Raw genomic sequence first — 27,466 nt, 5'->3', positions numbered from 1 at the left:
ATAAACATTTTATTTATGATTATATTAATTTGTCCAATTACATTTGAAAATGGGGGGACTGTGTATAAAAATGGTCTGTACTTGATAATTATGTTCAACCCCTTGAATTAAAGCTGAACTCCTGCACTTCAAATTAATTTGGATTGTTTTGTTTTCATTTTATTCTTGTGGCATACAGAGCAAAAAGTATGAAAATTGTGCCTGTGTCCAAATATATATGGACCTAACTGTATATATTGTGGCAGAACAATGCCCTACTGAGGTGATATTGACTCCAGGGGCTTTGCTTAATTAGGAGGAAACTGGCTTTTCAGTTTACTCGTGGTTTAGAGACCTGGAGCCTGGAGATTTCTTAGCTATCCAGGTGGGATGAAATCTCCAGTCCTGGGTGCAGAGTTTGTGAACAGCCAGTACACTGATTGCACAGATGTGTGCAGACCTTTTTGTAGAGACATGAACATAGTTCTGGGCTCCACCCACACCAGACAGAGGACATCGCTACCAGGAGTCATCTGCAAATTATGTAAACACAGAGTGTGTATGAAGACTGACTGTGAGAGGCAGACAAAGGGCCTAAAGGGTAAGGTCAGAGCAGAGTGCTGATGGTATAAGCCTGGAGGCTGAATAACTATTTTGTTGCATGTGTAAGCCAGGAGGTTGGATTTACTGTTACTTTGTGTTAATAGTGGAAACCCTCTGTGAGGGAAACCCTTTGATTTTGTTTTCTGAAACTTTGTACTGAATGAATGAATGACTTGTATAGCGTTAACCTATGCGAACTGAATTGCCTCAGGGCGCTTTCTTGCCACCGGTGTCCATCTGCAGCTTTTACGCGGTCCTTTAACCTATAGGGTCCCAACACACTTACAACACATACAACATTGACATATACATATTATGGCCTTTTTTTTTTTTTTTTGACAGGGTCTAATTAACCTACCAGCATGTCTTTGGAGTGTGGGAAGAAACCGGAGTACCCGGAGGAAACCCACGCAGGCACAGGGAGAACATGCAAACTCCAGGCAGATGGTGTCGTGGTTGGGATTTGAACCAGCAACCCTATTGCTGCTAGGTGAAAGTGCTAACCACTACACCACTGTGCTGCCCTTACTGTCTTTAATAAAAGTTGGCCAACAAGCCATTACAGTGTTACTAAACCCAGGACCCTGCATTCACTATGTCTGGTCTCCCGCAGTACACAGAACATGGAAATGCAATTACTTTAATAATTATACACTTCTAAATACCTTTTCATCAGCAGTTAGAGCAGTCTTGTGACTTCTATTAGTGTCGGGTTAGAGCTATAAGGATGCATGACCCCTGACCCTTTGTCTGAACAGTGCTGACTGGTCCTGTGCTGATCACATGCACTCTCCCAAGAAAAAAAGAAACCTCTCTAGCAATACACACCAAACTGAGCATGTGCAGCTTGTCCTCTAGCCTCTGTTATATCAGCAGATATATTAGGGAATGTGGAAAAAGAGGAGGATCAGATAAGACAGGATCAAACAGCCTTTTTACACAATGCAGAGGATTAACCTCTTAGCTTCAACGGTGAGTATAACAAGCATGCTTCAGGCTGGGTTCACACTGCTGCGATGCGGGAACGCTGCGAATCCGCTGCGGGTTCCCGCATCGCATGCCTCCCGGCGGCAGTTCACACTGCCCTATGTGAACTGCTGGGAGTGTCAGTGAAAAGTTAATGACACCCCCAAATCAGTTCGCATATCGCAGTGCGATCTGCAAACTCGGACAGGAATCGGAACGCATGGTGTGAACACCCATGCGATCCGATTCAGCTGCGGACCAAAAAAAGGGTCCTGTGCAAGTTTGGGCTAGTTGCGATGCGAATTCAGCCATACTATCTGTATGGCTGAAATTGCATCGCACAGAGATCGGATGTGATTTGCACTGCAGTGCGGTGCGAATCACATCCGATCTCGTACACCGCAGCAGTGTGAACCCAGCCTTACTGCATATAAAGACTGATTTTACTGTTGCGGGTTTAGTAACTTTTTAAGTGATAATTTCTGGCATGGACTGTACTTACTAGCAGGCGCCGTACTTGAGCTATACAACCCCAAACTTCACTAATATATATATATATATATATATATAATATTATGCTATATCGACACAATTCTTACCCTCATGCACCAATCTGACTTGAAAGCTTATATCGGATTGGTGGTTCTTGGTAAATAACACCAGTTGCAAGAAACAGCAATAGAACACCGGTGATTCTGTCTTTGGTGACCCCTCATGAGTGACAGAATCTCTAAGGGGCAACTGACATTTTACCTAAGCAGCAGCAAAGTGACATCCTGCTTGTCCAACCAGCAAGCGGTGAAACCACAGATGAATGGCAACAAATTGTTTAGAATTGACCACATCCTTAAACCCTGTAGGGGTGGTCAGAAGGCCAGATTCTTACTCCAATACGATTCCTTTCGCATTCAAACTTTACAAACTATGAAGATCCAAGGGCACAAACCATGAATTTGCTACCAACATGTTTTTACCTGAATGATAGTCATCCTCCATTATAGAGCCTCCACTTTCAGTTATTTTGTTCCATTTACTTCATACTGTATAAAAACATGGTTTGGCTATAGGTTAATGTAGTCTGCAGTCTAGTTACGCTATGCTAAATTGTTTCATCTCCTTCTCTATATTAGAGAGTAAGTCAACCCCTGGTTTCCTATATGTTTTGGTTTCTTCAATAGTAAGCTCTCCTTGCCATAATTCTAAGCTTTGTTTCTGTCCACCAAACCTTATTTCCCCCTTTACAGTGCCTTGAAAAAGTATTCATGCCCCTTGAAATTTTCCATTTTGTTATGTTACAACCAAAAATGTAAATGTATTTTATGTGATAGGCCAACACAAAGTGGCACATAATTGTCAAGTGGAAGGAAAATGATAAATGGTTTTCATTTTTTTTTTACAAATAAATATGTGAAAAGTGTGGCGTGCATTTGTATTCAGCCCCCTTTACTGTGATACCCCTAACTAAAATCTAGTGGAACCAATTGCCTTCAGAAGTCACCTGATTAGTAAATAGAGTCCACCTGTGTGTAATTTAATCTCTGTATAAATACAGCTGTTCGGTGAAGAACCCAGAGGTTTGTTAGAGAACCTTAGGCTACTTTCACACTGGGGTGGGGGGAGGCATTAGCGGTAAAGCACTGCTAGTTTTAGCAGCGCTTTACCGCTGTTATATATGTTTATATATGTTATATCTGTTTTTGGCCGCTAGCGGGGCACTTTTAACCTCCGCAAGTGGCTGAAAAAAGGGTTAAAAAACACCCACAAAGCACCGATGCCGAAGCTCTTTGCAGGCGCTTTGGCAGTGCTGCCCATTGATTTCAATGACAGGAGCAGTGTATACACCGCGAAGATGCTGCTTGCAGAACTTTTTTCCTGTTCTGCAAGCGCACCGCCCTAGTTTGAAAGCACTTGGGCTTTCACACTGGGATGGCATGAGAAGCGTTTTTCAGGCACTTTACAGGAGCTATTTTTCGAGTCAAAATGCCTGAAAAGTCGTTTTAAAGGGGTCTTAGTGAACAAACAGTATCATGAAGGCCAAAGAACACACCAGACAGGTAAGGGATAAAGTTGTGGAAAAGTTTAAAGCAGGGTTAGGTTATAAAAAAATATCCCAAGCTTTGAACATCTCACGGAGCACTGTTCAATCCACCATCCAAAAATGGAAAGAGTATGACACAACTGCAAACCTACCATCCACCTAAACGGACAGGTCGGGCAAGGAGAGTATTAATCAGAGAAGCAGCCAAGAGGCCCATGGTAACTCTGGAGGAGCTGAAGAGATCCTTAGTTCAGGTGGGAGAATCTGTCCACAGGACAACTATTAGTTGTGCATTCCACAAATCTGGCCTTTATGGAAGAGTGGCAAGAAGAAAGCCATTGTTGAAATAAATAGATAAGGAGTTCCAATTGCAGTTTGCGAGAAGCCATGTGGGGGACTCAGCAAGTGGACACAGTGGAAGAAGGTACTCTAGTAAGATGAGACCAAAATTTAATTTTTTGACCTAAAAGCAAAACGCTATGTGTGGCGGAAAACAAACACTGCACATCACCCTGAACACACCATCCCCACCATGAAACATGGTAGTGGCAGCATCATGTTGTAGGGATGCCTTTCTTCGGCAGGGACCGGGAAGCTTGTCTGAGTTGATGGGAATACAGGGCAATCATAGAAGAAAACCTGTTAGAGTCTGCAAAAGACTTGAGACTGGGGTGGAGGTTCACCTTTCAGCAGGACAGCGACCCTAAACATAACAGCCAGAGCTACAATAGAATGGTTTAGAACTGTCAGGGTTGGGCTCAGCCCTTCCATCTCTGAACTGGTTGCTCAGCTGTAGGCTAATTGCCCGCTCCTATCTCTCCACAGGTACTCAGCCGTTGATGATATCCTGCTTGTCAATCATGCCTACTTAAGCCATCCAGCCCAGAGGATCTCTGCCTTCGTTTTAGTCAACATCACAGAGACGCTGTCCTGCCTTCCTGTTAAAATACTTGCTTGACTGACATCCCTTCTGGCTCCAAATCCTGCTTTCTGTTTTATTATGCTCATCTCCGGCTTCCTGCTGTTTGGCTTGTCTGACTAGCCATTCTGGGTCCTGAACTCTGGCTATGTTTAGCCTATGTATTGTTCTATTTATTTTTATTAAAGTGGTTGTAAACCCTCCCCCACAACTTTGTCCCATGTAAATCAGCATAAAAAATCCTAATGAACACTGCTTGTAGATATCACCTTACTTGCTTAGTATTGTTGTAATCCTTGTTGTTCTGTAGAATGAAGCCACTTAGCATGCCCAGATCTCCCCTGGTTTAAGGCACACTCTCTATGTCTTATCTATCTGTTATCAGGACTTCCTACGGCACAACACTGAACTCTGATAATCACTCAGAGCTTCCTCTTACACACCATGTGACCGTGTGACATGACATATAGTCTAAACTTGGCCATTACTGCAGTCTTATCAGCTGAAGCTGATAAGTCTGACAAAGGGAAACATTAGACATCGGCACAAGTAAATACTATGAAGTAAACAAGTAAGCTATGAAAAGGGAAGCAGGGTTGCCATAGAAACGTTGGATTGAGAAGGAGGCTTGGTTAACAGTACAGGAAGTGCTCAATGTAAGGGCAGAAATACACTCCACTGTGGACTCAGAAAACAATACTTAAGATGGTGCTGCCTAACCCCTGGAAACAAGTTTTTTAAAGTTTCTTTAAACAGTAAGTAATATGCAATTTGGGCTGGATAACAGTGGCTATAGTCTGATAATTACTTATTATAAGGGACTAAATGAAAAGAAGCATCAGAGTGGGAGAGTTTACTTCCTCTTTAAGCAAGTGTGATTTAACTGTACGTCTGTCTCGGTCTAATGTCATGGTTTCTGACAAGATCAAAGCATATTCATGTTTTAGAATGTCCTAGTCAAAGACCAGACCTAGATCCAATTGACAATCTGTGGCAAGACTTGAAAATTGCTGTTCACAGACGCTCTCCATCCAATCTGAAAGAGCTTGAGCTATTTTTCAAAGAAGAATGGGCAAAAATTTCACTTTATAGATGTGCAAAGCGACATCCCCAAAAAGACTTGCAGATGTAAATGCAGTGAAATGGTGGTTCTACAAAGTATTGACTCAGGGGGGGCTGGATACAAATGCACGCCACACTTTTCAGATATTTATTTTGTAAAAAAATTTGAAAACCATTTATTATTTTCCTAATACTTGTTCAAGGCACTGTATTTGTGTCCTAACGCCTTCCTCTTATATTTGTGTGTCTTAATGCCTCCTGTTATATCATCCATAATATATAGCAAAAAAATGGCTAAATGGAAGCCTTCATGAGGGATACAACAGGTATGCTGACCCTTAAACTCCATTGCAGAGATCCCATCAAAAGAGTCCCTGTGAGACATGTGAAACTGGTGGTGATTTAACTCTTTAGCATTTAGAAGAAAAAACTATTTAGTTTTTAGTGCAATGATCTTTTAAACCAATTTAGTATGAGAATGTTCTAAGCATTCATGAACATCACAAATAAGCAGAGATACAACCGTCCCTGTGTAGTAAACCCAGGAACCTACAATGTTCTATTGACAGGGTCCATGCCTGTAGCACAGAGCTGGTACATTTATCCACATCATCTGATTTCAAGAAAAAAAAAAAAAACATTCACTCTACAGTATTTACACAGAAGATATGCTAAATACTGTGTTCTTCCAGTGTGATAATAAGGGCAGATTCATATCCCTCCACATATAAAAACACTTTCTTTTACAGCCTCACTAAGACTAACCATAAACTTTTATTTCTTCAGCCTTTGGTTTGTCGCAGACACTCAAGCAGAATTCCCATCCAGTTTGTGAGATTTATTTGCAAAAGGACTGCCCGCCAAAGGACGCCAGTAACCTTGGGCCAGAGAGGCCAACCGTAACAACATTTAACTTCATATTTGGGAAACAAATTACAAACCTAGAGCACAATAAACAGAACTTGCAGAAGGAAAAGATCTTAGTTAAAGGTAAGATGCTAAATGATATTTTGTTATTAAAGTTTTTTTTAAAGGTTACATTTAAAAAAAAATTCAAATAAACATATTATTCTTATTTGTTCTGTGCAATGGTCATCAATCCTCCTCTACCCTCCTCTTTTCGGGTCCCCCGCTGGTGCTTCTCGCTCCTCCCCCTGCTGAGTGCCCCCCAAGGAAACCATTTCCCATGGGAGCACTCATACGGGGTCACTTTTGAGCTGGGCTGCATGCACAGCGCTAGACCGAGATCTGGCTCAGGTGACTAGTTTGGGGGGCTGCGAGAGGAGTTGCACTCAAAATGTTTTTTTTACTGTAGTGCAGAGAATGCATTAAGGTAAGAAAAAATAAACTTTTACCTTTATAACCACTTTAAAAGAAACCTGCACTAACGCCGCGTACACGCGATCGGATTTCTCATCGGAAAAAGATATGACGGCTTTTCCGACGGGATTCCACTCAAGTTTGCCTTGCATACACACGGTCACGCAAAAGTTTGCTGAAATTATGACAGTCGAGAACGTGGTGACGTACAACACTACGACGAGCTGAGAAAATGTTCAATGCTTCTGAGCATGCGTCGAATTGTTTCCGAGCATGCGTAGGAATTTTGCACGTCGGAATTGCCACAGACGATCGCATTTTTGGGTAGGAACTTTTCCCGACTGCAAAAATTTAGATCATGCTCTCAATCTTTTGCTGGCTGGAATTCTGCCAGCAAAAGACCGATGGAGCATACATACGGTCGCATTTTCCGACGAAAAACTCTCATCTGTCTTTTGCGGCCCGAAATTCCGATCGTGTGTACGCAGCATAAGAGTAAAATAGGGAATGCCACTACTGACCTCCCTATAAAAATGCTAGTTGCCTGTTGCTTCAATGCTTCCTGTCCATGACATGGAATAAGTAAGCGGTACTAGTGAAATGCAGAAGGCCTGACTTGAATACTTATTCTTGTTTAGTAATTCAGAAAACATTCAAGAAAGATGACCATTATGACATACAGAAAAGAGGCATTTCTTTAAAAAAAAAAGTAGTCAGTAGCAGCTATTTTTACAATACAGGTTTCTCATTATACTCTAAACCAGAAAAAAAATACTTTTATTTATTGTATCGATGATCACTATTAAATACTCTGAAGATTTTAGCTTTTAGTAGTCATCTGCACAGTATGACATCAACCATTTCCTAAAAAGAAGACCCTGTAACATTAACATTTGCAGTGACTTTACTTTGTGTAATGTATATGTCTGTGCAAAATTTCTATATATATGCTTATGTCGATACAGAAACTTAGGGAATTGTTATTTATGTCTTGTGTTGCTCTGAGCTGCAACTGAAGGCAAAAAGAATGACCCAACTGACAGCTGGTGGTTTCCTCCTTTAGAAATACTGGAAAGCAAGTCTGCTGCGTATTGTAAAATAGTGTATATTGGTAATAGCTAAGCCACATTGAAGTGGTTGTAAACCTAGTTACATCACTTGTACCTAAAGGCAAGCCTTTAATAAGGCTTATCTGTAGGTACTGTAAATATTTCCTAGACCTGCACGGTTTAGGAGATATTTACCATATACGCTTGCGCCAACATCATTGGTGCATGCGCACTGAAGAAACTGCCTGCTCGTGTCATTTCTTCAGGGCCAGTGCCATGACAGGGTATTCCCGCACCCATGCGCCAGAGTGACATCATCGCATCTCAATCAAAGCTACGGAACCCGCAAACCCGAAAATAACTCCAGGAGACATGTCGCCGGTCACAGCAGTGTGCGGGGGCTGCTACAACAGCTTTGATCTAAGGTAAGTATTTCATAATGAATACGATGCCTTTGTCTTACAGGGTTTGGTTTTTATTTATTTTTCATTTTACAATCACTTTAAAGTGTTTGCAAAACCAAACAATATACTTCTTTTTATTCCACTTGTTTTTTTTTCAAATATACTATTAAAAGTATTTTTAAATCTGTTTACTAAATGCACAAAAATACCAGATAATCATGTCAGAAAACATGTGAGCTGAAAACATCCTTTGCTCTCTGTCTCTGCTTACTATTATCAGTTAAGCCTGGTACACAGGATAAGGCAGATAAGCGATTGTCTGTGTTTTTTTGGATGCTAGTCTCATATTAACCACTGCCTTACTGGACACTTAAACCTCCTTGCTTCCCAGACCAATTTTCAGCTTTCAGCGCTGTCACTCTTTGAATGACAATTGTGCGGTCATACTACAGTTCACCCAAATTAAAATTTTGCCATTTTTTTCACACAGATAGAGCTTTCTTTTGGTGGTATTTAATTTCTGCTGGGTTTTTTATTTTTTTCTAAATAAATCAAAAAGTGACCAAAATTTTGAAAAAAACCCCCACAAAACTGTTTCATAGGCTGTTATAAAATTTTGAAAACTGATAATTTTTCTCCTTCACTGATGTGCGCTGTTGATGCTGCACTGATGGGCACTGATAGGTACTGATAAGAGGGTACTAATGGGCACTGATGAGGCGGCACTGATAGGTGGCACTGAGAGGGAGCACTGATGGTTTGCACTGATGGATGGCACTGAGGGACACTGATAGGTGGTACTGATGGGTGGCACTGGTAGGCACTGGTATGTGACACTGATAGGCAGCACTGATCTGTGGCACTGATTATTAGACACTGATGGGCATTAATTGGCAGCACTGGTGGGCATTGATGGGTGGCACTGTGGGCACTGGTAGGTGGTACTAGTGGGTATTGATAGGTGACCTTGGTAGGTGGCACAGTTGGCACTGGTAGGTGACACTGGTGGGCACAGCTGCGGCTTTCTGAGTGAGGGACCGATGTCCCTCTGACAGAAGCCGGTGATCTGCTTTTTTTTCCCCTCACGCTGACATCGTGAGAAATTTTTTTTTGATTGCTGAGCTTCTGTTCACATCACATGATCAGCCGTCATTTCCTGACAGCGGATCACATGGTAAGGGGCCAGGATCGACCCCTTACTTGGATCTGTGATCAGCCGAGTCTCATAGACTCGGTAAACACAGTGTGCGCCACGGGAGGACATTCATAGATGCCCTCTCAGCAATTAAGGCCCACGCTACAGCCGTATTTTGGCTATAGCGCAGGTGGCAAGTAGTTAAAAACCAGTAGGTTATTAAAGCTACAAAAATTCTGAAGTGATGTATTCTGTTATATTGTAATGTATTCTTTCATTGCATGGTCTTGTTCACGATTTTTATATTATACAGAAATCGCTTGTTCTGTTATTGTAGGAGAACATTTTTTTATGCTTGTCCCTTCAGATATTTTCACATGAACTGTCGTGATTGGCTCCCCGAAAGCTGTGTACTAATGATCAGATTATCAGACGATCACTAGAAAAGCGTCATTTTTTTCTCATCATGTGTACTAGGTATTAGCATTGTTTTTAGTTCTCTTCTTCAAAAATGAAGACAGTTAATTCCCCCTGTAGGGATAATAAAAAGCTGACAGAGGGTTTTGCCTGTTCCCAACTCTAAGGTTTGGCTTTAGATACATACGTTTTCATAATTACTTGAGACATGTGTGAATTATGAGGTACATTTAAAACCTACTTTATTAAAATTTGTACAGAATGTCTTATTTTATTATATCTTATGTGCGTCATAGGGTCAAACAAAATTATCAATTTGTTTAATTTGGCAAATTTTAAATATTACATATACATCTTTTTATTATTACTTTTTACAACCAGCACAACTGAGATAATGTTAAAAAAAAAAACAGTTTACAGAGCTGGATAAGCTGAAGCTCATATTATGCACAAAGATGAATTAGAGAAGCGATGATTCAAGTTATTCATGCGAAATCAAAACTGCCCTCAAACCATTTGGTTTTCCTGTGGTTATGTGGTTATTGCCCCATGTGGGGTAATGCTAACTGAACATTAGGGTGACTTTTTAAACACAGAAGAAAGCACTGCTAGTCATACACCAATGGAATTTTGTTTTACTGTAGACTTTCAGAAAAATCCCTTTTCTGAGAATCTTGATAGTACCATTATTGATTTGCCATATTTCATATGAAAACCTTGTAAAATTCTCAGGAACTGTGAAAATTGGAATCAACTCTCCCCCGTTCTTATTTTGAACACAGGAATACCATGGGCCTGTGTGCCCAGTCAGGTCCCTGCTTTTCAGACCCCCCTGTGTTCCCAGACCCCTTGCAGGTGGACCGATGCTACTGGAAGTTCAAGTCTGGATACTGAATACTACAAAAACTTAGGGAGCTTTGGCTACAAGAGATCCAGGAAGATCATTAATTTCCCCCTGCATGTAAATGGAGTTTATATAGCAGAAGTATTGACAGGGCCACTCAACTATCCTGTGAATAAGGCACAGCATAAGGCACAGCAGAGGCTGTTCTTTTTTAGGAGATATAATCAGGGCTCTACTGGCTTCAGTACAGTGGAAGATTGGAAAAAAGGTTAAAAGATTAATGTATAAATTCATGCCAACCGTTGGGGGTATCTTCTTATCGTTTTGAGCTTGGAGGGTTTATTCCTGGGGTAATTTAGAAAGATTTTGCTAATTTGTCCAACATTGCTTGTGACATTTTTAATGCTGAACTCCAGTCCATGCTTGAGTTGGCTACAGCGGTGGAAGTATGAAGTTGTAACCTGGCTGGTGGGGTATTGTCACTCCCAAGTGTGGGTGGACATTGTAATGGTTGTACTTGTTGGCTGGTACAGTTACTTTGTGCTCACATCCTGAAAGACTGAACATGTGGTTTGATTCAAGTTTTAACAGTGGTATTGGCTGTTGTGTTTAATAGTAAGCATCTGGTAAAATGATGGTTAAAGGTGATCATATTCTGTTTTAAACCATATAAAGGGGTTGCTGCCAAAAATGACCACTTTTCAGTTTCCTGGCTCTCTTTATTATCATGATTGATCAGATTGTGATTGTATGGGTAGAATTGGGGATTCTTGGGGGGTTGTACAATTTCATGCTGCATTTCTATTATTGCACCATAAAGAGACACTTTGGTATGCATGGCTCAGGATAGGAAATACCTGTCTCATGTAGTAACAACAGCACAGGTACTGAAATACCAAACCTGGACACTGTGTGTGCTGGCTGTTTGAAGAAAAGGACTAGGCACATAAGCAAAGATCCAACTAACCCAAGGTATGGTGTGCTTAACCCACTTTTATCAGGGAAAAGTTACAGAGCAATCAAGACTCACACAAACAGAATTAAGTACATTTTCTTTCTCAGAGCTGTACTATCCATTATGCTATCAGATACAAATTCCTCAAATAATGCACCTCAATATTTCTTCTTTTATATTCATATATTCTATTAGTATCTTTCATCTTACGTTTGTAATATTTGTATTACTTTGAATACATTTGCATGTTACCGTGCTATTGCTTACATTTTATAGGCATGTAATGCATGTATATTGGTGCATATGTATGTGTGGGTATGTATATGCATGTATTTACTACTACGGCTCTTTGGAATGCACGAAAAATAATTTCTAGCCCTTCCCATATATGAGACACTGAGTACATGTGAGGCCACGCCCCTGATGGCATCGCTTTGTCGAAACGCGATGGGTGAACCTGGATCACATGCCGTTACCACGCACAGAGGTTGGCAATCTTGATGGTTGGAAATGTTCCAAGTTATTATTGATGTACTAGCATGTTTTTATCCTACACATGAAGATTGTGTTTGCTGGATTTTTATTAAACTTTAATCAAACATACTGCACTATGAAATGTCTATTTACCTTGTTCGAACTTTATATCTATCGGAGTTCTGTGGAGTCAGTTTAAGGGTGGAGGAGTCCTGGTGTCTGGCATCTAGGTGATTGGATTTGTAACTAATGCAAGTGACCACTGTATCTAGTGGTCCACTGTGGATGGTAAGAGTCAGTGTGTGTGCACCTGTTGGTGGAGGATCCCTCACAAGATTTTCTATTACCACTTGGATTCCACACTAATTGGACTCTTTTAGACAAACTTTTCCTTTCAAACTATTTTTTTTTTTTTTTTAAATAAAATTTTTTTATTGCTTTTTACTATAAATGACAAGCAGTCAAGAAACAAAAACAGTAAGTATACAAGAGACACTTAATAATGATAAATGGTTCATAGTTGACAGCCATATGCCTAAGAAGCCGACATGTGTACAGCAGAGTCCATGGGAACAATAACTCAACCTAGCAAAGAGAAAAATACATGGCAGAGCAATACAGAGTCTGCATATAACATAAGCTAAGAGTCATTATGCTGTAGAGCAAGACTGGGGGGGCTCCTCCCCCAGTGTTTCCCTGGGTAGTTTTAGCGATCCCAGAGAATTAGTAATGTCCCTCTTTAGGTACCATTCTGTGAATCTGAATGGCTGCATAATCCTGTGTATATCTTCTTTTGCAAAGACATGTTCCAAAAAAATGCGCCATCTCGAAAAAAAGCGTGAAGTTGATTTGAAATTTAGCAAAATAGTATCTAATCGTTCTAAGTAGAACAGAGTTTCCAGGGTTTTTTTCACAGCCTGTATTGAAGGTGGTGAGGGTTTGATCCATTGTGTCAGGATAGTTCTCCGTGCAACCAAGAGACATATATACGCCCATTGGGGTATAGCTGGGTAGCTATCTGAGAGGTGAGGTTCAGCCAATGTGGTATATCCGAAGAGACATAGAAGTCGGTCTTTGGGTAGGTCCCGATTTGTTACAGCATGAATAAATTGTAACACCAAGTTCCAAAAGGTCTCAACGTGTGGACATTCCCATAAACGATGGAGAAGCGTAGGATGCAATTTTGAGCACCATGGACAACATTCCTGGCTAGGGTCCGCTCGGTTGATACGGAAGGGGTAATACGCCCTATGAAGAATCTTGAATTGGGTTTCTCTCCAAGTTTCGGAAACTGTAATCTTTCTAGTCTTAACATAACCCTCTAGTAATTTTCCGGGAAGGTCCACATCTTCAAAAATGTCCGCCCATTTTCGGAAAGGTTGCAAGCGGTATTTGGCAGAGTGGAATTCAATAAGGGAAGTATAAATAGTAGAGATAGAATAGTCACCACTGTGTATGATCGTATCCATGAATGATTTTTGAAACTGATTTGTTATATATCTATGCCTGTTACCCAGATAACTAAGGAGCTGATGGTAGTGGAAAGAATGAGATAGCGGCAAGGAGAATTCTCTGGCTAGCATTGAGAACGGCTTGGGCCTGCCAGAGACATTCGAATAGACATCATATACCTTCGTGAGACCCTTAGATGCCCAACAAGTAAATACACTATGCATTGTGGAAGGAGGGAACATGGGGTTAGATTGGATTGGTAAATAGCGGGAAATATCGGACGGTAGCCCTATTAATTTACGCGACTCCCTCCATGCTATCACAGTATCCCTAATCAATAGATTAGATCGGAAATGAGTGGGTAATTTGTTTGGATTCGAGTGAAGGATAGCCGATAGGGCAAACGGGGAGACTACTGCAGCTTCTAATGATTAGTGATGGACGAACGTTTCGCCCGGCGGTCGTTTCGCGGCGAATTTCCGACATTCGCGGTCCGCACGTTCGAACGCCTTTTTCCGTCGTTCGCCGCGGCGGACTTACGTGTTTAATGTATACAAGAACTTTAACCTTTGGTGACACGTTTATCATGTGATACAGGACAGCCAATTGAGACATGACAGCACATGGACACTTGTACATTCCCCCTAACCTATAAATACACCCGATCCGGTGGCCATTTTACATTCTTTCTTCTGTTACGATAGGGACAGGTTCCTGTGTGGAGTAGGGAGAGATAAACCACTAGCTATTTGGTACACAAAAGTTCTTTTCAGGACTGGTATAGGTGTTAGGTGTTGATAGGTTTGCTGTGCTGCTGATTCTTGCAGCAGCCTGAGTGTCTTTTGTTAGTTTAGAGAAAGGGAAAGGACGGTGTATGCTACAGGGACAGCCAGATTAGTCTTTCATCATCATCATCATCATCATCATCATTAGCTGTTACTATCAAGGTCCACAAAAGAGCTGTTCCAGTAACCACTAATCGTTCTCTTTTTTTGCCAATTTGTATAGGGACAGGAAGGAAGCAGTGTTGTCAGGCAGTGAGGGTAATTTTAAAGACTTGCTGTTATTATTAGTTCCACAAAGGTTCTTTTCAGGACTGGTATCAGTGGTACAGTAATAGGCTTGTACATGTATAATATTCTTTCTTCCAAATATAGAAAGGATATTATACTTGACTGCTGCCCTTCTGCTGCAGTCTGCTAAACATTCACAACTCACTTGTTCCACAAAAGTTCTTATAAGGACTGGTAACTTGGTATAGGGTGCTACGGTACATAGGCTTGAGTGCGGTACAGTCTGCTGTTCTGTAAGGACCGCTATCGGTCCACAATAGATAGGGTTGACGTGCACCACTGCTGACCGCTGCCCTATACTGCAGCAGTCCTTCAGCGGTATAGGGACTGACGTACAGTCTGCTAATCACTAACACACAACCTGCTTGGTCCACAAAAGTTCTTATAAGGACTGGTAACTTGGTATAGGGTGCTACGGTACATAGGCTTGAGTGCGGTACAGTCTGCTGTTCTGTAAGGACCGCTATCGGTCCACAATAGATAGGGTTGACGTGCACCACTGCTGACCGCTGCCCTATACTGCAGCAGTCCTTCAGCGGTATAGGGACTGACGTACAGTCTGCTAAACACTAATACACAACCTGCTTGGTCCACAAAAGTTCTTATAAGGACTGGTAACTTGGTATAGGGTGCTACGGTACATAGGCTTGAGTGCGGTACAGTCTGCTGTTCTGTAAGGACCGCTATAGGTCCACAATAGATAGGGTTGACGTGCACCACTGCTGACCGCTCACCTATACTGCAGCAGTCCTTCAGCGGTATAGGGACTGACGTACAGTCTGCTAATCACTAACACACAACCTGCTTGTTCCACAAAAGTTCTTATAAGGACTGGTAACTTGGTATAGGGTGCTACGGTACATAGGCTTGAGTGCGGTACAGTCTGCTGTTCTGTAAGGACCGCTATCGGTCCACAATAGATAGGGTTGACGTGCACCACTGCTGACCGCTGCCCTATACTGCAGCAGTCCTTCAGCGGTATAGGGACTGACGTACAGTCTGCTAAACACTAATACACAACCTGCTTGGTCCACAAAAGTTCTTATAAGGACTGGTAACTTGGTATAGGGTGCTACGGTACATAGGCTTGAGTGCGGTACAGTCTGCTGTTCTGTAAGGACCGCTATCGGTCCACAATAGATAGGGTTGACGTGCACCACTGCTGACCGCTGCCCTATACTGCAGCAGTCCTTCAGCGGTATAGGGACTGACGTACAGTCTGCTAAACACTAATACACAACCTGCTTGGTCCACAAAAGTTCTTATAAGGACTGGTAACTTGGTATAGGGTGCTACGGTACATAGGCTTGAGTGCGGTACAGTCTGCTGTTCTGTAAGGACCGCTATCGGTCCACAATAGATAGGGTTGACGTGCACCACTGCTGACCGCTGCCCTATACTGCAGCAGTCCTTCATCGGTATAGGGACTAAGAGTTTTGTCACAGGGTCATTTAAAAAATGACAGGCAGAGGAAGAGGCAGGCCCTTCCGCAGGGGTGGTAGGGGTAGGGCAGGAGCAACAGGCTTGAGCCAAAGTGGGAAGTTGCAGAAGGTGCGTTCAATTACTTTAAAGGATGCACCAGACTTGGTTGAGTGGCTCGCTCAGCCTTACTCTTCTGCACCCTCCTCATCCTCTCGATCTGCACCCTCTTCTTCACTCTCTGCTATGTGCACCCCCAAAGACACTACCACCAACAACACGACCACCACCACCACCACCACATACCTTCCGCTTGAGTCACTGGAATTATTTTCCGATCCATATCAAGAGGACATTTCTGATGCGCAGCCACTCTTGGTATTGGATCAGGAAGAGGAGGTAGCAACAAGCGCTACTCAGCAGTCTGACGCCAGTACCCAGATCAGCCCAAGGAGGAGGTTGGTCCCCGGTGTTGCTGCCTACTCCGAGATCTCTACTTATAGCGGTGGGGAAGGTGACGTTGATGATGACGTGTCTAGTGATGTCACGTGGGTGCCCACAAGAGAGGAAGAGGAGGGGAGTTCAGAGGGAGATATGGACCAGCAGATAGGGAGGAGAAGCAGCAATGACTTACATTGCACAGCAGGGACAAAGCAGACTGCAAATGTATCAGGAGCGAGTCATCGACCATGTACGGTCACATCTGGCGCTCCCAGGACACCGGCACATGGCTCCGCAGTGTGGGCTTTTTTTAACGTGTCCGCTGCTGACAATAGCGTTGCCATCTGCAATCTTTGCAGTCAACGCGTTAGTCGCGGTAAGCCCAATACTCACCTAGGGACGACCGCCTTAAGAAGGCACATGAGCAGCCATCACCGAGCCCAGTGGGAGCAACGGAACACACAAAGCCACACTGCAGGCTCTCACCGTCCAGCCTCGTCTTCTACTTCTCCTTCTCCTCTCTCCTCACAATTGTCCTCCACTCCACCTTCCATCACGCCAAGCTCACATTTTTCTGCAAAAAGGCAGGCTTCCGTGGGCCTAATGTTTGAGCGTAAAAAAATGATGACGCCGGATAACCCTCTTGCCCAACGGTTGGCGGCTGGCTTGTCAGAACTCATAGCCCGCCAACTACTGCCATATAAACTGGTGGACTCGGAGGCCTTTCGCAAATTTGTGGCCATTGGAACACCACAATGGAAGGTCCCAGGAAGGAAGTATTTCTCAGAGAAGGGCATCCCAGAGCTATATGGCCATGTTCAGCGGCAAGTGAATGTATCTCTGGCACACAGTGTCGGTGCCAAGATACATCTGACCACAGACACGTGGTCTAGCAAACACGGGCAGGGAAGGTATATCAGTTTTACTGCCCACTGGGTGAACCTTCTGACGGCCGTCAAGCATGTAACCCGTGGCACCCGTGTAGATTTGGTTTTACCGCCACGGATTGCATGCAGGCCTGACTCTTCTTCTCCTCCTCCTACTCCATCCTCCTCCCTCTCCTCCTCAGCTGCCTCCTCCTTTTCCGCTGCTAGCGTCTCTTCCACTGCACCGCCCAAGCTCCCCAGAACCTATTCCACATGCCAGGTGAGACGTTGCCATGCCGTGCTGCGTCTGTTGTGCCTGGAAGCAAAGAGCCACACTGGCCCGGCACTCCTTTCAGCTTTGCGTTCACAGGCAGATGAGTGGCTAACACCGCTCAATTTGACAGTTGGTAAAGTGGTGTGTGACAACGGTGCCAATCTGCTTAGCGCATTGAAACAGGGCAAAATCACGCACGTGCCGTGCATGGCACACGTCTTAAACTTGGTCGTGCAGCGATTCCTTGTCAAATACCCTGGGGTCCAGGACATCTTGCGGCAGGCAAGGAAAATCTCGGCCCATTTCAGAAGATCTTACACGGCCATGGCTCGCCTTGCTGACATTCAGCGGCGACACCATCTGCCGGTCAGACGTCTTATTTGCGATTGCCCGACGCGATGGAACTCAACCTTCTATATGCTTGATAGGCTGCTCCAGCAGAAACGTGCAGTTAACGTCTACCTGTATGAACTCTGCGAAAGAAACGGTTCTGGGGAGCTGGGTTTTTTTTCACCGCGCCAGTGGCTGCTCATGCGCGACACATGCAGACTTCTGCGGCCATTTGAGGAGATCACCAAACTGGTCAGTCGCAGCCATGGCGCCATCAGTGACATGGTACCTTATGCCTTCTTTCTGGAGCGTGCATTGCGTCGTGTCATTGATCAGGCTGTGGAGGAGCAGGAGCGGGAAGATGAGGAAGTCGCAATGCTGGATGAATTCCCAGGGGGGGCTACTCTATCTGAGACAAGTCAACAACAGGAGTCTGATGAGGAGTCAGAGGAGGATGGTGCCGGGGCGGATGAGCAGGAGCAAGAAGAGCATGCTTTAAACCTTTCTGGGATCCCTGTTGTGCGAGGATGGGGAGAGGAGAATGAAGAGGACGACATTATCCTGGATGATGAGCAGGAGCCAGGCCACCACACCGCTTCCACTTTAGTGCAAATGGGGGCCTTCATGCTCCAGTGTTTTAATAGGGACCCCCGTATAAAAAGCATGAGGGTCAAGGACCAGTACTGGGTGGCAACGTACTTAGACCCCCGGTACAAACACAAAATGGCGGAAATGTTACCGCCGTCGCAGAGGGCTGTCAGAATGCAGCACTTCCAGGCCTTGCTTCGAGAAATGCTGCATTCTGCTTTTGCGTGCGCTGGCAGAGGAGCAATTCCCACTCCCAGAGAAGGATTTGCGGGTACCAATCCAACAGCGCCTGCAAGAAGAGGCCGGTTTGAAGATGTGTTGGTGACTTCGGATATGAGGTCATTCTTTCAGCCGACCCATCGACAGGTGTCATCCGGATCCAGCATCAGGGAACGCCTAGACCGTCAGGTGTCCGACTACATTGGGTTAACGGCCGATGTGGACGCTCTGAGGAGTGATGAACCCCTAGACTACTGGGTGGGCAGGCTTGACCTCTGGCCAGAGCTTGCCCAATTTGCAATCGAACTGTTGGCTTGCCCCTCATCCAGTGTCCTGTCCGAAAGGACGTTCAGCGCAGCAGGGGGGATTGTGACCGATAAGCGTACTCGCCTAGCTCACCACAGTGTTAACTACCTCACATTTCTAAAAATGAATGAGGCATGGATCTCGGAGGAATTCAACACATGTGACCAGTAGACCATGTATATGTCTATAAACTATTTTTTTAATCAAGCACACAGACCTTCTTAATTCATTTGGCTCACTTCCTTGACCCAAAAAAGCACACCGTACTATATGCCCCTACCCTCCTCTTTGAAGAGGTTGAGCGGTGTCATATTTCTACTGGGGCTGCTTATGATATCCCTGTGCTGTGCTGACTTCCTCCTGGGGGTTCTTATTATGAAGGGATCACACTATCCCTGTGCTGTGCTGACTTCCTCCTGGGGGTTCTTATTATGAGGGGATCACACCATCCCTGTGCTGTGCTGACTTCCTCCTGGGGCTGCTTACGGTGCTGCTGTCAGTGCTGTATGTCACGGTGCTGCTGTCAGCGCTGTATGTCACGGTGCTGCTGTCAGCGCTGTATGTCACGGTGCTGCTGTCAGCGCTGTATGTCACGGTGCTGCTGTCAGCGCTGTATGTCACGGTGCTGCTGTCAGCGCTGTATGTCACGGTGCTGCTGTCAGCGCTGTATGTCACGGTGCTGCTGTCAGCGCTGTATGTCACGGTGCTGCTGTCAGCGCTGTATGTCACGGTGCTGCTGTCAGCGCTGTATGTCACGGTGCTGCTGTCAGCGCTGTATGTCACGGTGCTGCTGTCAGCGCTGTATGTCACGGTGCTGCTGTCAGCGCTGTATGTCACGGTGCTGCTGTCAGCGCTGTATGTCACGGTGCTGCTGTCAGTGCTCTGTATTACGGTGCTGCTGTCAGATGCCTCTATCACGGTGCATGTGTCATTCCGGTATGTCACGCTGCTGGTGATCATCTCCTGCACCCTCTTCTTTGCCTACCCTGGTCCCTGACCTTCCCTCTCCTCCATTGCCTTCATTAGCTCCATAGTCCTGAATTGTTAGAACAATTTCCCAAATAAAATAAAAATGCTTGTAGTTATCGATCCCAAATTCACCTCATACATGTATTATGTCATTGTCCAGATGGTGGGACTACGTTTTACCCCCTAATAATTACCACGTGGCCGCAAATTCGACATGAAGGTTTGCAAAGTTCGCCTCCCATTGAAGTCAATGGGGCCCGCGGCGAACGTTCGGTTTCGCGAACGTTTGGGTCCGTTCGCATTTCGCTTTCGCGAAACGTCCCGTCGGAAGTTCGTCCATCACTACTAATGATTCATTAGAGTACCTAGAATTTCCTGTAAGCCAATCTAGGCCCTGGCGAAGTAGACATGCTAGATTGTAAAATCGGATATTGGGTAGGCTCGCTCCTCCCTCCATCTTCGGGAGGCATAATTTATTCAAAGCAATCCTCGGTTTTTTCCCGGCCCATAAAAATTTCGTTAAAGCTGAGTGAATTAATCTAATATCCGAATGTTTAACTAAGAGAGGAATGGTCTGCATTGGGTACAGTAAGCGGGCAAATGAAACCATTTTAAAAAGATGACATCTCCCGAAGAGCCGTCCAAGCCTCTAATTCGTGTACAATCTTCGATATCACTGGAGGGAAATTAAGGGAATAGATAGTGGAGGGTGTTCTGCCAATGCGTATCCCGAGGTAAGTGATATAGTGTTTCGCTACGGCCAAGGGGGAGCTAGAGGTCCAGGCGGTGGCCATGTTAGGTCGAAGGGATAGGATTTCACTTTTGTCAAAATTAATGCGCAGTCCAGAGTATGACCGGAATTTGTGGAATAAGTCTGCAAGGCGTATAAAGTCTCCCGACGGATCCGTAGAGAACAATAAAATATCGTCCGCAAAAAAGGCCGAGCGAAGCGTATGGTCCCCTAACTTGATTCCACTAATCCCGTTAGGCGAGTTAATCAGTCTTGACAAAGGTTCAACGGCTAAGTTGAACAATAAAGGAGACAGTGGACAACCCTGTCTTGTCCCTTTTGACAAGGGGATTGAGGCCGATATAAAGTCAGGGGTCACCAAGCGCGCCGTCGGGGATTCGTACATACGTCATAAAAATTGCAATATCGGACCGGAGAACGCCAGCTTTTCCAATACTTGGAAGAGCCAGGACAGACTAATGTTGTCGAAGGCCTTTTCGGCGTCTAGCGACATAATAGCCACATCTTTGTCTGGGTGGGATTTAGCGTACTCTAGAACCGTCAGGACCTTACGGATGTTTAACGTTGCCGAGCGTCCTTTAACGAAGCCCGATTGAGCTGGGTGTAGAAGGGAAGGGAGTATAGACGCGAGACGAGTGGCGACAATTTTGGATAAAATTTTCACGTCTACGTTAATCAACGATATTGGTCGGTATGACCCTGGTAGAGTAGGATCTTTATCCTTTTTGCCGATAAGTCGTATATATGCCTGTGTTCCCGTAGGTAGGTATGGGCCGCCCTCCCACATTGACTTAAAAACAGCTTGCAACGTGGCCGGGATAAAGTCCTTGGTCATTTTATAAAATTCGGCAGTGAGGCCGTCCGGGCCCGGCGCTTTAGACGACGCTAAAGATTTAATTGTGGTCTGAATGTCCTCAACCGTAACGGGAGCATTGAGAGCATCCAGAGCTTCGGCGGTGAGTACAGGCAGCTGTAATTGACGGAGGAGGGTCGCTGCACCCTCCGGATCTATCGAGTCCGTCGAATACAATCGCGTGTAGTAATCCGTAAGGATCTTGTTAATTTCATCTGAGGACGAGTGTAGCACCCCTTCATCATCTTTCAATGACATAATACGCGTAGGTTTTCTAGTGCCGGCGCACATCCTGGCAAGTAATTTACCTGCCTTATTACCGAATTTGTGAAAATATAGAGTAGAGTACGACGTTTTGGCCAATTCCTGCTGCTGTGCCCAGAGATCAAACTCCCCCTTGGCCTTCGTCCATAATTTAATATTGGCCTGCGAACGACTAGATACCAAACGTTCGTGAGCACACCGTAATTTCTCGCTCGCCGCCATATATTGTCGCTTGGCGTTACGTTTAAATTGAGTGACATATGAGATGATTTTACCCCTTAAAAAGGCTTTGCCAGCCTCCCAGAACAAATTTGGCTTGGATATGTAGTCCCTATTGTCAGAGACATATTCCGACCATGCTAGCTCTAGAACCGACCGAAAATCTTCATTGTCTGCTAAGTACGAGGGGAATCGCCACAGAGGCGGTAGGGCTCCCGCATGAGTGTCTAACAGTTTAAGGGCTATTGGGCTGTGGTCCGATATCCTCGGGTCATAGATTTCAGGATCCCGGGTCAGAGGAAAAAGCGCTTGGGTGACAAAGAAGTAGTCTATGCGAGAAAACGAGTCGTGAGGAGGTGAATAGAATGTAAAATCGCTACCCGTCGGATGAGCTATCCTCCAGGGGTCTAGTAGTTGTAATTGGTCTACCGTTCTGGCTAAGAGCGTTGATGTGGTGAGAGGTCTGTTTCGAGTCGACCCTATGTCGGCGGATCTGTTCGAACGGTCAAGGGCGGGGGACATCACCGCGTTAAAATCCCCTCCCACAACGTGCAAAGCTTCTGGCACCATCGTCGTCCAAGTGGTCAAATCACGAAAAAAGGCAGAGTCAGGTGAATTGGGGGCATAGACATTAGTAATAGCTATATCCGAATGGGCTAATTTAAGTGATACGGTGATCATGCGACCTAAGTGATCCACTTGTACGTTCTTAACTGTATAGGTTAGCTTTTTGTGCAACAGAATCACTACCCCGGCCTTACGGCCATCAGATGGAGACCCAAAAACCTCCCCCACCCACAGTTTTCGTAGGCGTTGCATATCTTCGCCCGAGAGGTGTGTCTCTTGCAATAGAGCCACATCCGCTCGTAGTCGCTTCAAATGTCGAAGGATCATCAAGCGTTTACATTGGGAGCGAAGCCCCTTAACATTCCACGACACTATCTTCAAGTGACTCCCCTCGACTGGCGACGCCATAGTGGTGATAATTCAGATGTTAGCTCTAAGAGGTAGCGGAGAAATCTCCCCCAAAAGCACGATCCGCCAGATAGGGGAGCACTCAAAGATCGTGTCGTTGCTAGGCTGAAAGGCATACAATAGTCAGAAAAACACAAAGTAAAAAACCACATGTAACATGAAACATAACCTGTAGTGAGCATAGTATAAAGTGATACCCATAAAGTATCTACATCATCTATCATGTACTTCACTTTTTTCCACATCCAACCGTACGTGGATACCGACCCTCCCGCCTCCCCCTCACTCTGAAGTAATGTCCAGGAGAGATCAAGAGCCGAGTAAAGTAAAGCTCCTCACGCGGGGGACATCAAAGGTGTTGCAGTGGGAATAGCCCAGGCCGAGGGCGCTAAAGGAATCATAAAAGTCCAGGACTAGAACACGAAGGAACTGTTAACATAACGTAGATGATAGAAGTGTGGGCCCAGGAGAGAAATAGAAATAAAAGAAACGAACAAACGTGTACCCTGTAGGTCAATTCCATCTTCAGCGTGGTCTTTTCCGTATAAGTGTTCGGTTTCAACGACCGCGATTTCCTTCACGATGCGAAAGCTGAGTGAGTCGGGTGCGCTTATACGGCGGCTTGCGAGGGCTGGAGTGCGGTCTGCGATCACGAGGTTCAGGTCGGGACGGAGAGCCGACCGATGCATCCGTATGGTCCATTTCCGTGGTGGTTTGGGCCAAGTAATTCGCTGCTTCGTCCGGTGACGTAAAAGATAGTCGTTCTCCCGAAGGTGTTTCCATTCGCAGAATAGCAGGGTATGCTAAGGAGAATCTTACTTGTTGGTGGTGCAGCGTGGTACAAACCGAAGCGAACGCCTTCCTGCGCTTCATGACCTCAACGGAATAGTCGGCAAATAGCAGAAGCTTAGCTCCATCAACGGTTAAGGTACGATTGCGCCGGAATGCTTGCAGAATCGCTGCCTTGTCAGCATAATTGAGATACCGCACAATGACGTGGCGAGGCTTAGTGCGGGTATCCTCAAATTGGCCGATGCGATGAGCCCGTTCGATCGTACAGGGTATGCGGATACCCAATTGTTCCGGTATGAGTTTAGCACAGATGTCAGCGAGGTTATTCGCAGTGACCGTTTCCGGCAGACCAATGATCCGAAGATTGTTCCTTCTGGAGCGATTCTCGAGGTCATCGATCTTATCCCACAGGTCTCTCGTCTCCGCTGTGAGTCGGGCGAGCGTCGCCGATTGCGCCGCAGTATCATCTTCCAGGTAAGAGATCCGATCCTCCGTCTGAGTGATGCGTTGCGCTTGTACTTGTAGTTCTATATGTAGCTGCTCCAGCCCTTTGTGTACGGCTGCATCCACTGTGGCGGTTAAAGTAGGGCCTAGAAGGGCAACAACTTCTTGGGCTATGCCCGCCGGTTGGTGAATTCCCTGTAGTTCTGCTGGGAGCAAGGGCCCGGCCTGGTCCGCTGGAGGCGCGGTCGCCATCTTGGCCGCGCTGAGGGCCGCGTCTTCTGCCGAGGTTGGCGAAGAGGAGACAGCCCGGGCATAAGACCGCTCCACAAAGCGGTCCATGAGTCTCCTGTGGGTGAGGCGGACTTTTGGGGAGCAACCCCGGAGTTGTAGCCGATCTGGAGGCAGCAAAATAGAGGGGTTCGGCGGGAGCTACGTCCACTCACAGCCTGTTCATGTGGCGCCGGAACCGGAAGTCTCAAACTATTTTTGACAATACTTTACAGCTGCACTTTTTGTATATTATATTTTGCTATTCGCCATCAGTGTATTGTGTCAGCTGCTTTTTGTATTTATTTTTGTAAGCGCAGGTTTATTGATATTTGGTATGTATTTGTTGCTGCTGTCAGTTGTATTGAATACAATAATAAAGTATCTAATTAAATCTAAAATATACAAAGAAAATAATGCAGTTCCTCCATATATAGAATATTACAAACTTAAAGTGAATGTAAAGGAGGTTTTTTATTTTTTTGAAATATCAAACATATCATACTTACCTCCACTGTGCAGCTCGTTTTGCACAGAGTGGCACCAAACATCCTCTTCTGGGGTCCCCCGGCGGCTCTCGTGGCTCCTCCCTGTATGAGATAACCTGGAATGGGCCCCACCCCCCGGGGCCCACATCATTGGATTTGATTGACAGCAGCGGGAGCCAATGGCTGCGCTGCTATCAATATATCCAATCAAGAATCGGGACCCCATGGAGTGGACAGTGTGTCCCTGTTGAGGAAATGAAGGGGCTCAGGTAAGTAAAACGGGGGGGGGGCTGGGGGGCTGGTTACTGCCATGTGTTTTTTCACCTTAATGCATAGGATGCATTAAGGTGAAAAAACCCGAGGGTTTACAACCCCTTTAAAGCATGTACTATCAACACGGCATTCATAATGTGCAAAAGGCAGCCACGATGTTCAAAAATGATAATAAAAAATAAATCAGTGTGAATAAAGTCCAATGCAAAAGAGTTCTGTATAATTTAGCTAATACTGTATATTTACCTATTGCAAGCTGCCCATTTCTTTTTCTTTAGGGCTGACCCCCTTTTAGATTTTCAAATCTAAAATTTAGTTTGATTGTCATGCCAATGTATTAAATTCTTCATTCAATTTCAGGATACGCATGCACTTTACAATGAGCTCAATGTTTCTTGAATGAAAACCTCACTCACAGTTAGAATTTCCTTTGTTTGTGAAACATGTTTTATCATTTTCCTTGTCACTTTCCTTGTCACTACAGTCAAAAATGACCATCAGTTTGACCCCATTAACTATTAGAAAATCATTGTGAAAAAAAAAGTAGACTATGGGGGTACCTCATCCTATATAATACTTAGAAAGAAAGGAACAGACATGATGGAATTTCACTGTACCAGAGAGAAAATTGGAAACAGATTTTTTTTACTAAATATTTGATTACATCCATAAAATCATTAAATTGTAAGTGGATAACATAAAATATAAAGATCTATGTTACTGTAATTGTGAAGTGGTTGATGTGTTTTGCATTCTTGCTTCTTCAGAACCTTAAATTTTCGACAGAGACCTTGATCAAAGAACAACAATGGATATGGATACATGGATATTATTATTTGTTAGATTCTCCATGGATACAGCAGAGCCATTAGCACAGCCTAGAATCTCATCAGATGTATAGAACACTAGACAATATTTTTTTAATAGTTAAAAAAACTCACATACTCTGAAACCTATATAGAATCATCATTTATGGCGTGCTAGGTGCATGGGAGAATGATTCAAACAAACGTATCCTTCAACAAAAAATAAGAGCCATTTATAATTAAATTATATAATGACTAAAATACTTATATCAAAGTTTCCACAATCCAAATAGAAAATTCTTCTATTATTAACATAGTTCTCACTAGGGCTGATGTCTGATTAAAAAAAAAAAGGGAGTTTGTTTCTTTGGTGTATAGAAGTCCAGTGTTTCCCATAGGCAGGAGCTTGTTCCCTTACTATATGGAAGTCCAGAGTTTCCTATAGCCATTCTCTCCACAAGACTCCTATATATAATATAATAGAGGCCCAGTGGGGAATCAATGTTCAATAAACCAGATATTTTTCATAGGTTACCAATAAAGATATCCATTTGGTATACCAAATGTCTACCTTGTTACCTTCAAGAAAATCAAATTTTACAAGAAAATATTTATTTAATGAAATTTTACTGGCATATTTACTGCTTTCTTAATTTTGCCATTCTACAGTATACATCTAGAGTGTTTGCCATCTTCAGAATTATCACTGTTAGGCAAATAAATCCAAAAATCTGTTACGACACATCATGGACACTTTTATAAAAGATGTAAACATTAGATAAACAGAATTATAATTTGTTCTGTTGATTTCACAATAAACACAGGAACAATTAGTGGCAGAAATTATATTCTGGATTGAAATATTGGACAAATTAAACACGAGAATCTAGCTGGATCACTGCTTTATCCAAATAAATGAAAAACATGTTTACTGCATATTAAAGTATCCCAAACAGCTAAAACAAAACAAGGGAAGCTTTTAAAATAATTGCACAACATTCTGTATAACCCAATTATATCTCCTGTCACTCTTAAAAAGTCCCTACATCCCAAAACAAAAAATTTATTACATGCAATATGTAATTCATATCCTATTTTCTACCAGAAGACAACGAAGGTAAAGGAATAAATTGTCTATGAATTTTTTATTTATTTTTTGCTAATGTGCCTCATAAGTCATATGTTGGTAAGCTTCAAGATTCAGTGAATCCATTTTTTTTCCCTCAAGTACA

General features: G+C 44.0%; 1 protein-coding gene across 1 annotated transcript in view; it reads left to right on the top strand.

Annotated features, from left to right (window-relative positions):
• CUNH10orf90 (chromosome unknown C10orf90 homolog) overlaps positions 1–27,466 on the top strand; it is a 323,122-nt gene that overhangs the window by 148,906 nt on the left and 146,750 nt on the right. Inside the window, exon 4 of the mRNA XM_077455509.1 lies at positions 6,354–6,557. Within this exon, the coding sequence (XP_077311635.1) occupies positions 6,354–6,557 (204 nt within the window). The remainder of the gene's footprint in view (positions 1–6,353; positions 6,558–27,466) is intronic.

The sequence above is a fragment of the Lithobates pipiens genome, unplaced genomic scaffold, assembly GCF_037356315.1.
Source record: "Lithobates pipiens isolate NorthernLeopardFrog02 unplaced genomic scaffold, aLitPip1_a1.2 Scaffold_25, whole genome shotgun sequence".
Taxonomy (NCBI): Eukaryota; Metazoa; Chordata; class Amphibia; order Anura; family Ranidae; genus Lithobates; species Lithobates pipiens.
The sequence above is the reverse complement of the archived record's forward strand: the minus strand, read 5'-3'. Positions and strand labels throughout refer to the sequence as shown.